This window comes from Xenopus tropicalis, chromosome 5 (genome assembly GCF_000004195.4).
Source record: "Xenopus tropicalis strain Nigerian chromosome 5, UCB_Xtro_10.0, whole genome shotgun sequence".
In the NCBI taxonomy this organism is placed as follows: Eukaryota; Metazoa; Chordata; class Amphibia; order Anura; family Pipidae; genus Xenopus; species Xenopus tropicalis.
In genome coordinates, this window is record NC_030681.2 from 44413780 (window position 1) to 44434099 (window position 20320).

The 20320-nt window shown below is 38.6% G+C and overlaps 2 protein-coding genes across 6 annotated transcripts in view; one reads left to right on the forward strand and one right to left on the reverse strand.

The window, feature by feature from the left end:
• Positions 1-5234, reverse strand: part of spast (spastin) — a 42500-nt gene extending 37266 nt beyond the window's left edge. The window contains exon 1 of one of the 2 annotated variants that reach the window (XM_012963010.3): positions 4785-5234. In XM_012963010.3, coding sequence (XP_012818464.1) covers positions 4785-5181 — 397 coding nt within the window. In that variant the 5' untranslated portion in view covers positions 5182-5234. 2 annotated transcript variants of the gene reach the window in all.
• A 117-nt stretch (positions 5235-5351) lies between these two features.
• On the forward strand, positions 5352-19967 carry ttll2 (tubulin tyrosine ligase like 2). Of its 4 annotated transcripts, none has more exons than XM_031903123.1 (3): positions 5352-5434; positions 10546-10747; positions 17880-19967. In XM_031903123.1, the coding sequence occupies exon 3, from the start codon at positions 17904-17906 to the stop codon at positions 19584-19586; it is 1683 nt and encodes a 560-aa protein (XP_031758983.1). In that variant the 5' UTR covers positions 5352-5434; positions 10546-10747; positions 17880-17903; the 3' UTR covers positions 19587-19967. The 4 variants fall into 4 exon arrangements, 3 of the variants coding, with proteins under 3 accessions (XP_031758983.1, XP_031758982.1, XP_002942242.1); XM_031903122.1 differs by having other exon boundaries at positions 5378-5668; positions 10549-10747; XM_002942196.3 differs by lacking the exon at positions 5352-5434 and having other exon boundaries at positions 9210-10747.
• Positions 19968-20320: the final 353 nt, after the last annotated feature.

Below are 20320 nucleotides of genomic sequence, written 5' to 3' on the forward strand. Positions count from 1 at the left end.
GGCTCTAAATTTATTTTTTTCTATACTTATCTTTCTATTTAGGCCCTCCTCTATTCATATTTCTGTCTCTGTTTCAACCCAATCAACATTAGCAGTAATAGGTTTTGCATCATGCATTATATATCTACATAACTAGAAGTATTAAAGCTATACGTTAGGTTTAATTAGACTTCATATTGGCTGACTGTTCAGTTTTTTGGTTGACATCTGTTATCTAGGTTCTTCCTGACTGTACAATATATCTTTAACAAAGGAGGGAGGGAACAAGAAAGAAAAAAAAAAACAGCACGTCATCAGTCTGGGCAGCAAGAGGCTTCAGGCTGTTCTATATGGCTTACGGTACATACTGAGCCAATGTCTTGTGACAAGGCATTCATGTGCAATTATCTCAATCTATTTTAGAATTCACAGCATTATACAAAGGCTCAGGGTTTCTATAAAGAACTGAACTAACAACTCTACACAGACCATAAGACTGAAAAATATACATAAAAAGATAAATAACGGCAGATATATCAGTTCAACCTTATAGTTTGTCAGTATTATTTTTGGAGTTGAAATGAAATATTAAGGTATTTGTTATCTCATACTTGGGATGTAAAACTTTACTACACACATTTTAAACGAGAACTATACATTCTGAACAAAAATATAACCAACAGATAAATGGATATTGTAATAAGTAATCCTTATCCAATAGCTTTATACATATCAGTAAATATTTCCCTTTTTACATCTGTTGACTCGAACCACCTTTTTGTGTTCCGTCTGTTACTCACAGATGCCCTTGCAGGGAACAATGCAAATTATAACAGGAAGAAGAGTGGGTAAAAGCCTGTTTATTCATTGGTTGATGTAACCTAGTATGTAGGCGTGCCCCTGGTTTCTGTGTGAGGACAGTGTCTCCTAAGGGTCAGAAGGATGGACTTAAAATGGTTTAAATATGCAATTAGCCAATAGCACATACTATAAGAAAAATATAATTTTCATTAAAAGGCTGTAAAACTGTGCTCTACATATGGGCAATATACAATATATTTTTAAACACAAAATGCAATCACTTACTAAAATATGTCACCAAAATATACAATGGTCGTTTTATTTAGAAGTACGTGAAAAACAAATACTTTATAGGTTTCATATTTCAATGTTTACAGTTACGGTAGGAAAAACACAAACCAGATGCATTTCTACCTTTCAATAAATTCCATCTAATCTGGCAAAAACGGATTCTTCTTACCTGTTTTAAATGACATCCAGGAACAACAAACCAAAAAGTAGACTCCATTAACTTTGAAATCATATAAAAAAATGTATTCACAGGGGGAAAAATTGAGTTTTACTTAAGTTGACTAAAAATTCTTCAAATACAATGTGCATAAATGGGCTAATGGGAAAAATACAGCCTTTATAGGCTGTTTACATTCATTTTATTTTTCTATAAAAAAAAAAAAGAGACAGGTTATTCTTGCCAGGATCCCTAACACAGTATAACTGCATACTTTTTTCTATTAGTATGAATGGAAGAAATTTCTAGAAAGAGCAGACACTGGCTATTTGTCACACAGAATGCTTGTCAAAAGACTATAATAGTCAAGGTACTAAAAAGACAAACATGGCTTGTGTCACCAGAGTTAAATTCATACTTAGTATGGATCCAAGCATATATTTACTTGAGACTGCTGTACAAAGAAAACTGTACATTGCCTGAATGCAGCCATACTTGGGCTAATCTCCTCTCTGACTCATTGGCCCCACGGTCAATTCTAGGCACAAAGAAATGCTAACTAAAAAAAGAAAGGTTATTGGTGTGGGCTGCTTTTCCAATATTCTAATTGACATCATTTACACATTAAAATGCTATAACTAACTAGAACGGTTGCGCTAGCAACCAGAAACATGTACAACAGTGCACTAGTTATAGTTCTGTCACCTAACACATCTTTTAATTTACATACAAGTTGCTTTGGCTTTCAAAAGTTGCCTAAATTACATTACTGCATTATTACTTACATAATTATTATTAACATTACTGTGGGTTTAAAAGCATTTGGAGAGGATTAGTCGCCAGTGCCAATTTTGACTAGGGCCTGTCTGGTCCTAGTCAAAATCGATAATCACCTAATGTGACTTACCAGCACTTACTTACACCAGCAGAGCTTGGGGCAGCCTAGAATAGGCAAGCTGCCAAAAAAGGGCCTTCCTTAAGACACTAAGGCACAAAAGGTCTTACTGTACTAATTGGTGTTCTAATGTGCCTTAATTCATGCAGTAAATAGGTTCCATTTTGTTCCCTGGGGTAATTCAGAGCATTCAACATCTGCTACACTTAAAAGAATAGGAAGGAACAAAAAAAGTATAATTACTCATTACAGACATTGGCTTGGTTATCAGGAAACCCGTTATCCAGAAAGTTCCAAATTACGGGAAGACCGTCTTCTGTAGACTTAATTCTAAGCAAATAATTCTATTTTTTAATAACAATTTCCTTTTTCTTAGTACTAATAAAACAGTACCTTGTACTTGATCCCAACTAAGGTATAATTAATCCCTACTAGAGGTAAAACAATCTTTTGGGGTTTATGTAATGTTTAAATTATTTTTTTTAGTACAGGTATGGGACCTGTTATCCAGAATGCTTGGGACCTGGGATTTTTCGGATAAGGGATCTTTCCGTAATTTGGATCTTCATAAATTGTGTGTTCTAAAAATCATTTAAATATTGAATAAACGTAATAGGCTTGTTTTGCCTTCAGTAAGGATTAAGTATATCTTTGTTGGGATGAGGTACAAGGTACTGTTTTATAATTACAGAGAAAAAGGACATAATTTTTAATTAGAATTATTTGTTTATAATGGAATCTATGGGAGCTGGCCTTTCCGTAATTCGGAACTTTCTGGATAAAGGATTTACAGATAAGGGATTCCCTACCTGTAGACTCAAGGTATGGAGATCCAAATTACAGAAAGCCCTTATCTGGAAATCCACAGGTACTGAGCATTATGGATAAAGGGTTCAATACCTGTAATTGGCAATAGATTTTTGTAACACTAGTGTCTATTGGACCACAATCCACTAGAGACCCTCACCATACACTATAATTATTTTTGAATTTCACTTTTAATAGACCATGTCTGGCGAATTGCACCGTGTTGGATCCGATGACATGGTGCCTTTTGTTGCTACAAAATGCCAGAAAATACCTTGCCATCTAGCCTTAGTTATGTCTAGTATGGCATTGGGTCAGAACCACATTTGGCAAAGAGCAGCTCCTTGTTTTCTATGCTGTAGAAAACAAGGAGCGTAGAAACAGATATTTTGGTAAACTGGCAATGCTTATGCGCATACGTTTCTTATGATGTATGCTACTATGTCAAAAAGTCTATTAAAACCCTGTGGTTTTTTTTGTTCTGTAGTTCTGACTTTTGGCTTTGTTAAGAACCCACATATGTGTCAAATAAATCTTACCAATGTACCTCAAACAACTTACTGTATCTGAAATTTCAATAACAGTACTATCAAGTCAAAGTTAATAAAGGGGCAATTTGGGGCCTTTTGTCTCTCACCTAGAGAGCCACAAAAAGCATTAAATCCCCTCTCTGATTATTAAAAGGGACCTGTCACCCAAACAAAAAAAGTATATAAGTCCTTTTATTATTAAACATAAAATATTTTTTTCCCCTAAACATCCATACCTATATAACACACCTCTATGCCACAGTCATAATCACTTTTACTTTACATAGTAAACTATACAAGTATCAAAACAGCAAGAACAGAAGAGCTGTGGACCCACTTTGCTTCCTTACCTGCTAATATGCCATACTGTTATGTGACAGATATGGTGCATGCAAATAAAATTATCCAGCATGTCAAATGCGAGAACCCATATCCAATATCCATTAATAGGGGAGCCACTTTACATGTCCCAAAAATCTTATAAAACTGTTCTATTGATGCCTGTAGGGGCTGTCATTTTTACAATAAAGAATCCTTTATAATAGTCCTATAATAGTGCTGCGAATTTGCACAACAGTCATACTCTAGAACCCATCTTCCACTCTGACATTGGGCAGGCTGAATAATCTGACACATATAAGGTTCTGGTCTGTTCAACCTAATCTGATCTAGCAGGGAAACTGCAAAACTGACTGTAGTACCAACTTATTGCTATAATTGGTAGTAGGTGTTCCTAAAAAGGTTCTACTGCCCCACCAGAGAACAAAGGGTTCTGTAGCAGCTACTGTCCCAGAGTTGAAAATGTTCTATCAAGCTTGGAATGCCAATCTGTAGATTCTGACAAATGCCAGAGGGGCTGCTGTAAGATGCCATAGACAGTTACTAGTTATTGGGCTGGTGGGGGCTGTTTGGGCCTCTGTGCACTTCAAACGCCAGAGCCTATTTTGAAGGCCCGTTGAGACCTGGGTTCTAGAACTATTAATGCCCACCCAGAGTGCAATAGGTTGTGCATCTTATTTTGCCCCCTAGCTTACAAAAGGTTCCATAGCAGCTACTGCCCCAGAGTACAAAGGGTTCCATTACTAACCCTGTCCCACCACAGCAGAATAGGCTGTGCAGTTTATACTGCCCCCCAGAGTACAAAAGGTTCTGTAGCAGCTCCATGTAATGATGTACACACAGGTGCTTGGCTGTATACAGACTATAACAGTGACTTTGACAGGCAGCCAATTGCCACTAAGCCATAACTCCAGCTGTGACCCTCCCAGTACAGCCCCTGATCAGTCTTGGTGCATGTAATGTTCTAAACATGCAGAATACTCACCTTTCTCCTCCTCGTCGATGCGCAGCGCCATAGAGATGTACTGGAAGGCCTGCTGGTGATAGCTCCTCACTACCTCAGGCTCCTGGGGCCTGTCCTGAGCTGGAGCCGCTGCTGTGCGGGCCGCCGTACTCCCTTTGTCCGCCATGACCCTACGGGAAAGCCGCTCACAAAACCAAACGAACAGCAGCCCCAGCTGAAAAGCCAGGAAGCGTAGCAGGGAGAAAGCGGCGAGCAGGGGATAGGAGAACAGGTAAAGGTTCCGCTTATGCAGTGAGGGCGGGGCGAGCAGGACCTGCGTCTCTGCTGGAGGAGGAGGAGGCGTCGGCGGGCCGGGACCAGTCTCCGCCGCTGGGGTCACCGGTTTCTTCTTGTTGTTTCTTCCGCCCGGAGAATTCATTCACGGGGCCCACAGCCATAACACCGGGAACAGTGAGCTACAGCTCCGCCCACCTCTCCGGAGTGACATCGCCCACAAAACCACGCCCACTTATTTACGCTTCAGCTCTTCCGATAGCCCCGCCCGCTTGCGTCTGACAGGTTGGGGAAGCCGAGCAGCAAGTTGTGCTACAGTTCGCATGATTGCTCAGCTATTACTGTTCCAGGATACTGAAAGTTGCAGTTGAACCAGTGGGGCAGAGCGACTGAGTCATGTAACAAACTGACCTGCGTATCGTGAGCTGGCATTTCTGGGAGTGACTGGCGTAAATGTTGATTGGCGCGATTTTTATACAACACTGGGTCGCTCTTAGTTATAGGATGCTGTATATTAAGGGTTATTTTTACATTCAGAAATCAACCTTTCAATATAAAGGAGCACAAATTGGTGCTGTGTGTGCAGCTAAGCTGTTTGTCCCTTGGAGACTGCCAGCTGCTTATGAGAAAGGGTCAGTGAATTATTGATTGGCACCCCCTGCAGTTTCCCAGCTGGCTGCATGTGTTGGTTTGTAATTTGCTACAATAGCTTCCAATACCCATATACCGCACAGACACATAGAGATTGATCTACATGGCTCACTTTGTGCTTCTTCCATGTGTATGGGACTTTCCAATGTAGATTTTAGTGGGTGATTATTTTTTTTTCTGCATTTAAGTATCCTATAAGTATTTGTGTAAATGACAGTGTACTGGATGTGCACATTGGCAGTTCTGTCACCCCCCTTACCCAATTTAGGCTCCTCTCCCCTGGTCTCCCATCACCCCATGGCATTCTCCCCATTTTGCCCAGTCTCCTGAAGTTTTGCTCAAATTTCTGGGCACTTATGCGAAGTAAGCATTTGAAGATGTCATACTATGCAATTGCTAATGCATGGGTGTCATATGGTGGCTTCAATGAGACAGTTGCGCATGCCTATGGAAGTGACGTTGAGTGCCGCAGGATTCCCCCTAGACATAAATTGACAGCTCTGAATTAGATGTTACCGATATAGCTGCAAGGGATGTTGAGAGTTGAAGTTAAGCAGCAGTTTGGCAATCTGTGGATTCTGTCAAATGCCAGAGGGGCTTCTGTAAGATGATTTAGTGGGCTGGTGGGGGCCGTTTAGGCCTCTCTGTACTTGAAATGCCAGGGCCTGGTTTGAATCCCAGTGTGTGCCTGGCTGCAAGTGACTAAAAACTGGCCCAAGTCTTCTCTATCAGTGCAATTGTGAGTCGACTGAGGCTCAGTGCAACACTAACAACAGGAGACCCAGCAGTTATTAGGCAATTATGAGTGTAAATTGGGGATCCTGAATAATAAGTTATTCCAATATATACAAAGGGGTTAATTTATGATGCAAGTGAGGTGCATCTGTGTATTGGTACAAAGTTTAGCTCTTACATTTACCAGAGATGGTTTTTTGCCACCTTTGCTGAAGTGCGAGCTGAAACAACACCAGTGATGATATCCTTCCTTTTAACCACATTTAGATGTTATTATTATAAATATTACGCCTGTTTGGCAATGGGGTGCTCACACTCTGTATTTAGGTCTATACAGCGCTGACCTCACTGACACCTTCTGTTGCGAGTGACCTGTCAACCCCCCTTATTTTCTCAGGAATTAACCGATTTCTGACTCCCTGCCCCAGTGTCCCATCACTCCCTCTATTTTCTAGCTTTCCCCCACTTTTCCAGCTGTCCTGCACAAAAAATCTAGTGTATGTATGCACATAAACATTTCCCGTTGTTAAAGGTGTGCTGTGCGCAATGTGGGTCCAGCAGATCCAGAACAGTTTATGTGCGTACTTATTGTACAGCGCTGCGGAATATGTTGGCGCTTTATAATAATAATGTGCATGAGCAGTGACATCACTTCCAGGTTTTGAAAATGTGTGGCTGTGCACATGCATGTCATGGAGCCCACATGAATTTAATCTACTGATCTGACAGCTCTGCACCCCCAGCTTTGTCACTGGATTATGCAGGAACTCTCAAGCAGCGGCTGGAGGAATTTTTAAAATGTATTTAAATAGGCACCTGAGGGTCACCCCACTATGGGGCTGATTTACTAATCCACGAATGGTCCGAAGGCATCCGAATGCGTTTTTTTCGTAATGATCGGTATTTCGCGTTTTTTTCGTAAATTGTCGCGACTTTTTCGTAGCCGTTACGACTGTTTCGCAAAATGTCGCGACTTTTTCGTAGTGTTACGACTTGCGCGAATTGTCGCGACTTTTTCGTAGCCTTTGCGCCGAGTACAAAAGTTTCGGATTCATTCAAGCTTCAGTATCGTGACTTTTCTTGGGCCAGGTTGGAGCTGCAGAGTGCCATTGAGTCCTATGGGAGGCTTCCAAAATCATGCTAAGTCTGAAAGTTTTGCCCGCAGTTTACGAGCGCTCAATACGAAAAAGTCGTGACAAGATACGAGCAAATCGTAACAGCTATGAAAAAGTCGCAACAATTTGCGCAATTCGTAATGGTTACGAAAAAGTCGCGACAATTTACGAAAAGTCGCAACGGCGACGAAAAAGTCGCAAAAATACGAAAAAAGTCGCAAAATGTTCCTTTTCCAATCGGAATTTTTCCCATTTGGATTCGTGGGTTAGTAAATCAGCCCCTATATGTAGGCACCCTAGGCACAGGCCCTCGAGTGCCTATATATAAATATGGCTGGGCGATATTAGGCCAATTGACCTGCCTGTATGTTCTTGGAAGTGAACTGTTAGACAACCCTCTATTCCTAACAGCTTTTCAATAGAATGTTTCTTTACCTTCAGCTGACAGTCTATACAACCTATACTGGTTCTCTTCTCTCTTCGCCTTTCAAAGCAGGACCTGATGCACTGCAGATCTCTTGTTCTATTGACCTGAAAGTCAATAGAACCTATATTGGTTTTCTCCTTTTTTGCCTCTCAAGGCAGGAAGGAATGCACTGCAGGAAAGAGAAAATTAAAAAAGTTAAACCTTTCATTAAACCTTTCAACTGAAGGTCTGTGGAGCCTATAACGGTTCTCCTTGGTCTTTTCCCTTCAAAGATTTTTAAGAAGACCTGTGGTCTTAATAGTAAATGCAAACTCACTGATATTTGTAAAGAGTTCTGCTTATACCATAAGATCTGGGCTTTTTATTTTGAATCTCTTTCTGGTTTATTAATTGACAGGATACTGCATCAGAACTTTATAATCCTTTCGACACAGGGGCATAACTATAGTGAAAGCAGTCCACTATAGATCTAAGAAGTCTCCATCCCAGATCTCACCTATACACATGCTGAGTAGGTAAGAGAGATGGAGATATGGGCAGGCAGTTGGATGGAGGGCCGGGCCCCTCTGAAGATTTATCTTTCTGTATGGGGGCCTGGTGCATCGTTATTACACTGATGTTTTGATAACCTTTTATTTTTTGCTAAATTTACCTTCTGTATTAAAGGAGAAATAAATCACTCACCCTCTGTTTTTAACCAGAACACCCCTCCGCCCATGCAAAGAGACCTCAACCCCCTTTCCAACCTAATTGCTAGGTTTAGGGTCCCTCGATAATCAGCAGTGCTGGTGGTTGCCATGTTTGGATACGTCACATCCCATGTATGCCTCCTTGGCAGCAATCACAGACCAGGACCATGTGCAGTGGTCGCTAGGACCAGATTATTTTGGCAGAAAAATTCTTATTAAAGTGATACTGACACAAAAAAACTGCCTTTCAAAATCTGAATCTACATAAAAAGTTACCTATAAGTCATGTTGACGGTTTTCCGCTGACAGGTTTGCTTTTGTAAGTAATTGTTACTTGAAGTTCCTAAACCTGACTGTTTTGCCAACCTGACTGTCCCTTCTTAGCCTGTCAGTTACAGCTTCCAATGCAAACGGACAAATATGGCCACCCCCTTATAGAAGAACATAGGGAATCAGACAGGTAATGTAAACACATCAGGCAAATACTTTTATGGCAAAATAATAAAGTTCTTGCAAAGACAATGTTATGATAGATGTAAAAAAAAGATTTAATTTCTGGTGTCAGTATCACTTTAAAATGACACTGGACAAGTGGATGAAGATAGCAGCTGCAAACCCTGTTGGCATCTGCTATTAAATAGTTAGAATGGGGGGGGGGGGGCTGGACTTAAACTCCTGGCCAGTGATGAGATTGGGAAGGGGGCCCCTGGGTTGATTAAAAAATTTGGTGTGGGTTTAGTTAATCTATCAATATTGTTTGCAAATTGTGTGGAACCACAAGATGGCAGTAGTATCAAGCTCTAAATGCAGAAAGGGAATCTTTGTAAATGAGCTTAGTGACCCAAGGTTAACATAAAATGTTGCTTGCCAAACTTGTTTGAGCCATATATCATAAGAAGGGCTGTTGTATATGTAAAATATTATTGATACTGTCCATTCATCTTTGTATTCCTTATTTCCACACTCATTTTAGCCTTGTTAAAGCTCATCTTGCAATGCTGTTCACCTTAAAATTAACTTTTAGTATGAAATATAGAGAGTAATATTCTGAGAATATTTGCAGTTGGTCTTCATTTTTATTTGTGATTTTATATTTAGCGTTTTGGGCAACAGCTCTTTGGTTTGGAATTTCAGCAGCTATGTGGTATCTAGGGTCCAAATTACCCTAGCAACCAGGCTGTTGTTTGAATAAGAGTCTGGAATATGAATATGAGAGGGCCTAAATAGAAAGTGTATTAATAAAAAGTAACAGTAACCATACAATTGTAACCTCACAAAACAATAGTTTTCTTGCTGCCAGGGTTGGTTAAAAGTTGGACACAGAAGAGGAAGGCAAATAGTTCAAAAATGATAAAAAGTAAGAAATAAAGACCAACTAAAAAGTCACTAAGAATTGACCATTCTATAACATACTAAAAGTCTACATTCAACTTCATTCAACTTGAAGGTAAACTACCCCTTTAGAAGGTAGAGGGCAGTTGAAAAATCTGATTCTGGTGGGGTAACAGTGCACTGCTACTGCTTCTGCCGTACAGTCAGTGTTGGACTGGAGCTTTGGGGACATTGGGGCTGCAACCACGTTAAAGCCACTGAGGCTTTAATGTGTGGAGATTCGGCCCAGGCAGGGGAGCAGGCTTGGGGTTGCCCCTTTTATACCACCACCATACAAAGGTAATTATGCTATTAAATCAGCCATTCAGGAACATTAGTGTAAAGTGTGAAGAACCTTTTTGACAATATGTGCATGCATACATTTTTTACATTGAGAGTGAAAGTGAACAACTGACCATGTAAACCTTGAGTCAATATAACATAATAACACTTGTATTTACTGATTTTATTTTCCCATAATGAGTCACTGGGATGTACTTTTTTTTTCTTTTTACCGTCAGCAGTTTTCTTTGAAATCCAGAACCCTTTGTCACTTGTGGTGAGACAGAGTTTCATAGCAACCTGTCTGGTGTCGTGCAAGAGGGTGGCACTTAAAGAGGATCAGCAAGAATTTATAGAGTTGCTGCTAACATATAGCAGGTCAATAGGTGCTATGGGGACAGAGAACACCAAGGAAGCAAGGCAAAGACGTTCTGTATTCAGGTGAGAGACCACAACATGTATATTATTATTACACTACTGAGACAATAGCAACTTAAATGTAGCATAGCTAAAATAATAGATATATCTGTACATTAATGGGGATATATTATTAGCTTGACCATGCTGTCCTATGCACAGTTTCACAATAATCATTTTCCATTTCAGCCTTTCTCTGCACCCATGGAACTTTATGTGCATCCTACAGTCAGTTATACAGAATGCTTGAGAACTGAAGGTTTCTGTATTAGGATTTTTACCATAACTTGGAGTTTTATTCCTGAAATCTACATTTTTAACCATTTAAGCCTTAAGCGTGACTGCAGTGTACAACTATTGCCATGAATATCATGTTGTTAGTTACAGAGGATGTCACCCAAAAACAGTTTCTTGTATAATGAAAGGAAACATTTCCAGTATAGATGAATTCAACATTCTCTCTGGTTTAAAGGGAATTTAAATATGTAATTACAATTGGAAGTAGAGGTATGGGACCCGTTATCCAAAATGCTCGGGACCAGGGGTTTTCCGGATAAGGGATCTTTCCGTAATTTAGATCTCCATAACTTAAGTTTGCTAAAAAAATCAATTAAATACTGAATAAACCCAATAGGATTGTTTTGGCTCCTATAAGGATAAATTATATCTTAGTTTGGATCAAGTACAAGGTACTGTTTTATTATTGCAGAGAAAAAGGAAATCATTTTTTAAAATTTTAATTATTTGCTTATAATGGAATTTATGGGAGATGGCCTTTCCGTAATTCGGAACTTTCTGGATAACGGGTTTCCGGATAAGGGATCCCATACCTGTAGTATTCTTTACCCCTTTTTGCTCTTTGCTTCTGAATATTGAAAAAATTTAGAAGGAGCCAGTTTCTGCTACACTGTCTCAGTGTACACTGAGTCAGAACTGGTATTACAGAGAATATAAACAGCTAGAAAAATATCACTTTCAAATAGCATTTACATTTACAAGTGTACAGTATATTGGTTAACCAAAAGGTTCATCCAAATACCTCACTAACCTGAAGCCTAATTTACATATAGATTAAAACAGGAAAACCCACATAATGTTTAGGCAAACATTTGTTGCCTTGAGTCGTCCGGCACTTTCAAGTCACATGACATTAAGGGTTTGGATTCATATTAATCGAAATATTAGCTGTATCCCAACCTAAATCCTGTATTTGGTACATCTCTAATACAAACCATGCTATCCATCCAAATACATGTATGGAACCTGTTATCCTGAATGCTTGGCACCTGATGTTTTCTGGATAAGGGATCTTTCTGTAATTTGAATCACCATACTTTAAAAAATGATTTCAACATTTAATAAACCCATTACGACTTTTTGCCTCCCATAAAGATTAATTATATCTTAGTTGGGCTCAAGTAAAAGGTCCTGTTTTATTGTTACAGAGAAAAGGGTAATCATTTTTTAAAATTTGAATTATCTGATAAAATGAAGCCTAAGGGAGATGGCCGTCCCGTAATTTGTAGCGTTCTGGATAATGGATTAAATTTACATTTCTATTGACTTGTAAAACACAGCATTCTATAAACTTTGAAGTGACTGTAAAGCTATGTTTTTTTAATCTAAATCAGTAATTATAGTTCCATTTCTTTTTTTAGCGGGAAATATTTATCCCTAGAGTTCCAGTTGCACATAATATCTACTGATATGAGGTCATTTATGAAATACCTAAAAATGTTTTGTGGTTCCTGCTGCAAGCTCCTTTGCTTGTACAAAAGCTAAAATAATACTTTTTCTATGTTAAACAGATTGGAGTCTAGAGGCTTTTTTCATGGCAACTTTATTTTAGCTGCAACTTTTTCCACATTGACTTTTTCCGTGCAGAATACATTGGAGTCTATGGACATTTTTTGTGGTGAAGATTTTCACAGCTATTTTTTTTTTTTTTCTTGTGAAAATATTTTTTGATGGTGAAATGCAGAATTTTCTCACAAATACGTACCTGTTACATAACCGTTAATTTTGCTCATCACTAATAAAGACAACTGGACTTTTCAGAGCAATTGCGTCTGTTTAATGTCAAGCACAACTGAGTACATTTTGGAAATAGGGGGAAAATGTCACAAATTGCATCCAAAATTGTACTTTGAATGTTTGGTGTGGTTAATAAATGACCCCTTGTATTTATAGCAATATGAAAATTCTGCTGCTTATTGTGGTAGAGCAGATCCAGTCCTACAGCATCCACCTAATTATTTTATATAGCTGGCATATCGCTAAGAGTATAAAGTGAGCATAATAATGGTACAGAACAACACAGCCCTCTCAAATTGTGTTTGCTTATAACCCTGGGGCCCTCTTCACATTTTAGAGTGATGACGGACAAGGAAATTAGTCACATATGTCGCTTCAGCTTTTCAAAACTTCAGGCGACTTCGGAAAGCTGAAGTGACATATATGTTTTCCTTCCGGCGATTCACATTCTCACCGGTAGGAAAGCATTTGAGGAGATTAGTTGCCACCGCTAGAGGCAACTAATCTCGTCTGTCATTGGCCTTGTACTGTTTGGTCCTGTAGCAGCTGTATGGTTTGTTGTCTATACTGTTTTGCCCTTAGCAACCTGTAGTGTCTATACCTGCTGCAAGTTCAGTGAAGAGTTCATTACAATACCTATTTAATGGATACACAAAAAGCAACCTTGGTTTCCCAGTTGCTTTATCCATACTAAATACCTGTAAATTAATGCTTGCCAATCATAGTAAGTAAAGTTGCTGGGCAACTGTTGCCTGTGTAAACTTTGGTCAATAAAAAGGATCTGTGTGAATGTTGTGAAAGTTTTATATAAATTAGTTGGGTAAAACTATTATTATGTTATATTATTATGTTAAGGTTTTGCTGATGCCAATGCCGTGGGCATCCAGAGAAAATTTTCCAGGGGAGGGCAAAGTCTTCAACCAAAGGCAACCTGTTTTTCTAGACTAAGCCTGTATACAGATACTAATGCTAGCTTTGTAGGAAATTAATTATAGGCTAAGCCCAGAGTCACTCACAGCTTCCATAATTGTGTAACTAGGGGGTACTTTTTGAGTACAGAGTGCAGATCATGAGAATGTGTTGCACTATACATAACACAATAATAAGTGATATTCTTTGCCTAGTCCCTATTATTCAGGGGGGACCAGGTTCAAGCCTGGGAGCTTTTTTGATTTTCCCTATGTTCTCTGTACCTGCTTACACATACAGTATGTATAGGCATGGTATATAGGTGTAACACATGAGTTAAGCCAAAGCACTTGCCATTTGTATTCCAGACAACAGGGATAAATAATACAGATTTAATTTGTTTAAGTGCAGGAGGAAAAAAGCATAATAGTTTCAGGTTAAACCATTGAATCTGGGGTCTCAAAAACAGTTATGGCCCCCTACGGAAAAAAACATTCTTAAATACATAGATCTCAGTCTCTGGAATACCAGTATCACATACATGAATGAATAATACATTTACAGATGTGTGGGCAGGTTTTGCATTGTTTTTTGCCATAGGGATAAGTTTCATTTTTGTTGGGTTGTATTAATGCACTTCTTGTTATTAATCTTTTTAGGTTTGGGGGCTGCCTGAATGCTAGAAGTGGTGGGTCTGGGAATAGACAGATACCTACACATTACAGAGAGAGGGCTCTCAATTTAACCAATACACTGTGCTTTAATGAATAAAAAGTCCCTCAGGCTGCTGTTAAACTATAACACTCAAAACTCTTAGCATAAGTGCTTTTTTAAAATAAGAAATAATAGGGAGGAACATGTCGCTACCCAAACTGCAATTTATATAAAATATACAAAAGAGTTTAAATAGATAAAAGCTGTTCAACTGTAAGATATGAGGATATTTGAAGTCACCTTGAGGTCCATGACCTATATAAAAGCACTACAGCCTTATGCTTTTCTAAATGACTTATAGTATCTTTATACTATTATCCTTATATAAGCACAGATTATAACTGATTACATTACTAAGCACAGATTATAACTGATGACAACTGATCACTAAAGCATAATTTATAAGGATAGAATGCACAGGATATTCATGGCTCTTGTGTATTATATATTAATATATATTATATATATATATATAATATATATATAATATAATATATATATATATATATATATAAAATAAAAGTCAGTAGTTATCAGGCACTCACGTGTATATCAATAGAAGGGAGCCTGGGTGCAGTATTCAACAAATAGTATAGGACAAAGCTGGAGAAAATATCGCACTCTCAGGACTTAGTTGAAAAACAAAGTTGTTTATTTCAAACGTGCATCTAACGTTTCGGCTGCTTCCACAGCCTTCTTCCACACTTTATATATTACACTGTAAATACACAGTTGTTACAGATAGACATAAAATTTAAATTATAGAAATATTTGCTGCTTTTAAAATAAAATCTAGAACTAGCAAAAAAAAGCAAATGTCATTAAATGAAAGGGACCAAAAGCACTCTCTAGGCACAGTAATGGCTATTTTAGCACCAGACTTTGGTGACTTCGGCAAATCGTGCACCGCGTATGCCATCCCACCAGCGATTTATATTCTAGCCAGTGGAATGGCATTGTGGGGAGATTAGTCGCCCGCAACAATGGAGATTTATCGTGGTGCAACTAATCTCCCCGTGTGTCACGGCCCTTATAGCAAATGTCTTCTCAGTGGCAAGAACCTAGGCTGATTTAAACAGAATCAAATCAACTGACTTGGTCACAAGGATGGCCAAAATTCATTGATTCACTTATTCAAATTGAGGCAATAGGATTACTAGAGAGCAGTGATGACATATTTCCTAGCGGCCACAACAACTGGTCACAATTGTATATTTTCCAAAACCATAAGGAGGACACCATAAGTTTTGTTTTTTTCACTGCTTATTTTCTTTTAAACTATTTAGAATTACTTTTATCCAGGGCATTACTTTAACCCAGCCAAACCCTAGTAATTATTAGGCTTATGGAACACATGAAAAAAGCACATCTGTTGTCTATGCAAAGTGACGGGAGTGAATATAATGCTTGTCATTAAAAGCACAGGCCGTTTTGCCGCCCCTGGTAACTTTTTGCTATCCACCTTGCCTCGTGGCAGGAAAGACAGGTGTTCTCTGGCGTTGCTGGAAGGGCCTCAGACATCAATGGAACTAACACTGCCAGCATTCTTATCACTTGAAAAAAAAGTTACCCATCGCAAGAGGAAACAAGCACAGGAATGACACAAATCAGAGGGGGTACTGGTATTATTTTAGGGCAACTTCAGTTACTGGCCCTTTAAAAAAGCATTCAAGGACCCCCAACAGTGCCAGTTAGAAACATATAATTTTCAGAACACAGTTGAAATAAGCAGTGACTCATGCTTCAAAATGACGTATCCTTTTAGGGCTAGACGGGCAACTTTCCCAAACTGTAATCAATAGTCTCCAATGGGACCAACCACAGAAGCTAGTGTAATGTTAGAACCCAGTGACCAGCAATTTTCCACCTACTCGTCTGTGTTTGGAATGATGGAAACTGCACCTATGAGATTAAGTCGGGTATTTTGATGAAAGATTATATGCATGCTGTGAGGTTTGTTGTGAGGTTTGCAAACAGACATTAATTATCTGAGTTACCATTAACTGATAAAGTCACACCTATTCAAGGATGCATGATCCACTTGTTTGAAATACAGCCACTTTACCTAGCAAAGTAGGTAAGTGCTTTAGAAATAGAGAGGCACACTGCCAATGTACATGTAGCTTGCATGAGCAACTTACTGTATATACTTGAGTATAAGCCGATCCGAATATAAGCCGAGGTACCTAATTTTACCTAAGAAAACTGCAAAAACTTATTGACTCGAGTATAATCCTATGGTGGGAAATGCAGCAGCTACTGCTAAGTTTCAATAATCAAATAATTAATAAAAGGACACTCAGCCTGACCCCCTGTGAATGCTACATAAATATATAATGTATATAATATATATCTCCAGAACACTTATGTGTTAACAAATATATTTATATTAATGTTACATGAAAATGAGAAGGCAATGAGCGCTAACCTTTCTAAGCACAATTACTAGCAGCTTGAAAATTTCCAGGCTGAATGGAGTTACATGTAGTAAAGAAATACCCCTGCACTAGCTTATTTTAGTCCCAGACTGATGTAGCCCTAGCTAGACGAGTAAGTAAACAATATTTAAATGATTTTCTAGCAGATTTAAGAAATGGAGATCCAAATTATGGAAAGATCGCTTATCTGAAAAATACCAGGTCTCGAGCATTCTGGATAACAGGTCCCATACCTGTACAATGTGTGGGCAGGGACAGTGCCCCATATGCCAGCCCTCCCTAAATGTACACTGCTAAAATAATTTGTAATCCCCAAAACAGAGCAATGACACATTCAGAGAGGTACTGGCAAAGAGATAAACAGAGTTTTTTTAATCAGCCTGTGAGACATTTAAAATAGGAATTCCCAGAAAAGCAAAAAGATCAATGTATTTTCTCTGCAGGAACAAACAAAGCCCTAGAAATATATCTCCTTTCATACAATATATCTCTTTTTCTTTGAAATCCATTACCTATGTGCTGTCATTGTGAAACAAGGTACACTGTTTGGTGGCAGGGATATTCCAGTTTACAGAATAGCTCAGCAGGATTGCAAATGTGAGCTGTGTCTGAGCCCTGCATATGTTGGAGGAGGCAAGACATTGTGAATGTGCAGAGCGCACATGCGCATGTGGGAGGGGGGGGTTTGCGCAACGCATGGGGCCGGTTGGACAAGTAATCCACTGCTGCCCTTAGTAATTGACTCGAGTATAAGCCGAGGGTTCCTTTTTCAGCACATACTTGAGTATATACGGTACTTTGTCCTTATGCACATTATATTTATCCCTGGTAGCATCCAAAATTTTATACTTTGCACATCAAACTGCTTTCAGAAATCATTCCTTTAGAGTATGAGCTTCTGCTATGTCATGTGTATACACTGTGTATTATTATGCCTTATACCATAATTCAAGGTTTTCATAACTTGTGAATTTTCATAAATATAATTTGCTTTCTAAAATGTTCTTGAAAAGTATATTACAAGTCAGAATGATGTGTTTTCTTTCTCTGTACTTAACAAGGTGTTTTAGGAAGTTGACTGCACCATGGCAGATGGAGATGAAGATGATAAAACATCAAGCCCTCTTGTGTTTCGTCTTCATGATAGCACTCCCCAGGTGGTACGGGATGTGCTGCTTGAACGTGGCTGGGAAGAATTTGATGAGAGTGATCAAGCGAAAACTGCATGGAATCTGCAGTGGAGATCGTCAGCATTCTGTTCATCTGACCATGACAGCATAAAGCCATGGCAGCGACTCAATCATCATCCAAGGACTTCACAGATGATAAAGAAGGATTGCTTGGCAAGGCATTTAAAAAGAATGAAAGGAATTTATGGTCCATCCTATTATGAGTTCAGCCCAGTAGCCTTTATCTTACCAAATGAGTACACAGCGTTTGTAGCTCAGTACACTAAGGAGAGGCGTGATAAAAAATCAAGCTATTGGATCTGTAAACCAACTGACTTATCCAGGGGAAGGGGAATATTTATTTTTCAGGACATCAAGGACCTAGCCTATGACTGTGCTGTTATTGTGCAGAAATATATAACGAACCCTTTACTAATCTCTGGCTACAAATTTGACCTCCGTATATATGTCTGCGTAACCAGTTTTTGTCCTTTAACTGTCTACGTTTACCAAGAAGGCTTGGTAAGATTTGCAACTGAAAAATTTGACCTTAGTTCCCTTGATAATGTTTTTTCTCATCTAACCAATACTAGCATTAATAAATACAGCGCATCGTACAACACAGAAAAAGAGAGAGTTGGAAGTGGCTGTAAGTGGACACTCGGTCAATTCCGGTCGTATCTCCATGGTTTAGATGTGGATGATGTTCTGCTTTGGCAAAAGATCTATAATATAGTGACTATGACCCTATTGGCCATTGCACCATATATACCACCCACACCTAACTGTTTTGAACTCTTTGGTTTTGACATCCTTATTGATGACACCTTGAAGCCCTGGCTTTTAGAAGTTAATTACAGCCCTGCCTTGTCTTTAGACTGCTCTCATGATGTCACTGTGAAGAAAAATCTCATTCATGACATAATAGAGCTTCTTAACTTCAAGACTTCTGATTGTCAAAAAGATACAAGAAGATGCAAAAAGACAAATTTAATAGCACAACCCCTAAATCTTCCTGCTCCACGGACATTCATTTGTGATAATGGCTATATGACCAATATGCCTGCAAAAGATAACAGCTCGATAGAACCATTCTCTATTCAGCTTGCAAGCAGCAACAACACATCTCAAAATTCTCCTGAAATGGATCGAAGCAACAAGTCAAAAGGAAGTGATAATGAAGTTGCTGAGATGTGCTATAAAAAGGAAGTTATGCCAAATGGCAAACCAAGTGCTCATCCTCGAAAGACACTGACATCTAGACTTAGAGAGAGAATAAATATATCCCAGAAGTTACCTGCATCAAAAGTTATTTCTAAAACACATTCAATGCTAAGTCCTTTAAGCTCTAAAATGGATTTCAATTGTATGTTACAATCTTCACACCAGAGGCCTAAATATCCTTTGTTTCCCTTATACTTTATTTCTGATCTCGACAAAAGGCCTCCTTCCCGAGTAGGTGATTTTCTTCTTGTATTTCCTTTTAATGATTCTTCCTTTGTATTCTCAACAAATGGAACAGACATCAAAAGCATAATTCAGCATATCGGCAGGACAATGAATAGAATTTCCCAGGATCCCAAGTTGGCCTTAAATTGACTCACAGATTTCTTGATGATACAAAATTAAATATGTGTAACGCTATAAGATACTCAATAGGGGATAACTCTTTAGTGCAAATAGAATTTCTACTCAAGTCATTCCCCAGCTCATCAGCCTGTAACTTTATTAACTTTAGGAATGTTGAGAGCTAGGTGCTACACTAAACAGATGACATCAGCTTGCCTTTTACTTTCACTGAAGCGTGTACCTTAATTAATAAATTCTCCCAGCTTCCTTGTGACTTTTTTTCAGTTGAATGGACAATTACACTTGAGAAATGATTATAAAAGCAAGATTATTGAATATGTACTCAACTCAACATATGATGTCTGCTGCTTAGATTAAAAAAAAATAAAGGTATATTGAGTTACTTTAGAATGTATTATCCCTTATTATCCTGTGGATGTTGTTTCATTGTCTGGCATTGGACCTTTGTGTTAAAGGTTTTTATATGAAACTGATTGGGTTTGAGTCATGCCTTCTCATACCAGGAAAAGCAAAGATAGGTTCTCTTTGAAACAGCAGGGTTGGTCTGTGTATAATGTACAATGTATTAGGCACCCAGATTTCTAGCCTTTATTGATTTTTGTAGAGTAACAGCTTCATATTGGGAACTCCACCTCATTGCTAAAGGAACAGGAAGAAATACCGACATAGGAACCATGCATTCCCATCAGTGACCAAACAATGAGTATAGTTTGCAGGTAATACAAATAAAACTGAAGAGATTT

Coding starts and splice junctions, on each gene's coding strand:
- ttll2 (XM_031903123.1), top strand. CDS start 17,904: ATGGCAGATGGAGATGAAGATGATAAAACATCAAGCCCTCTTGTGTTT.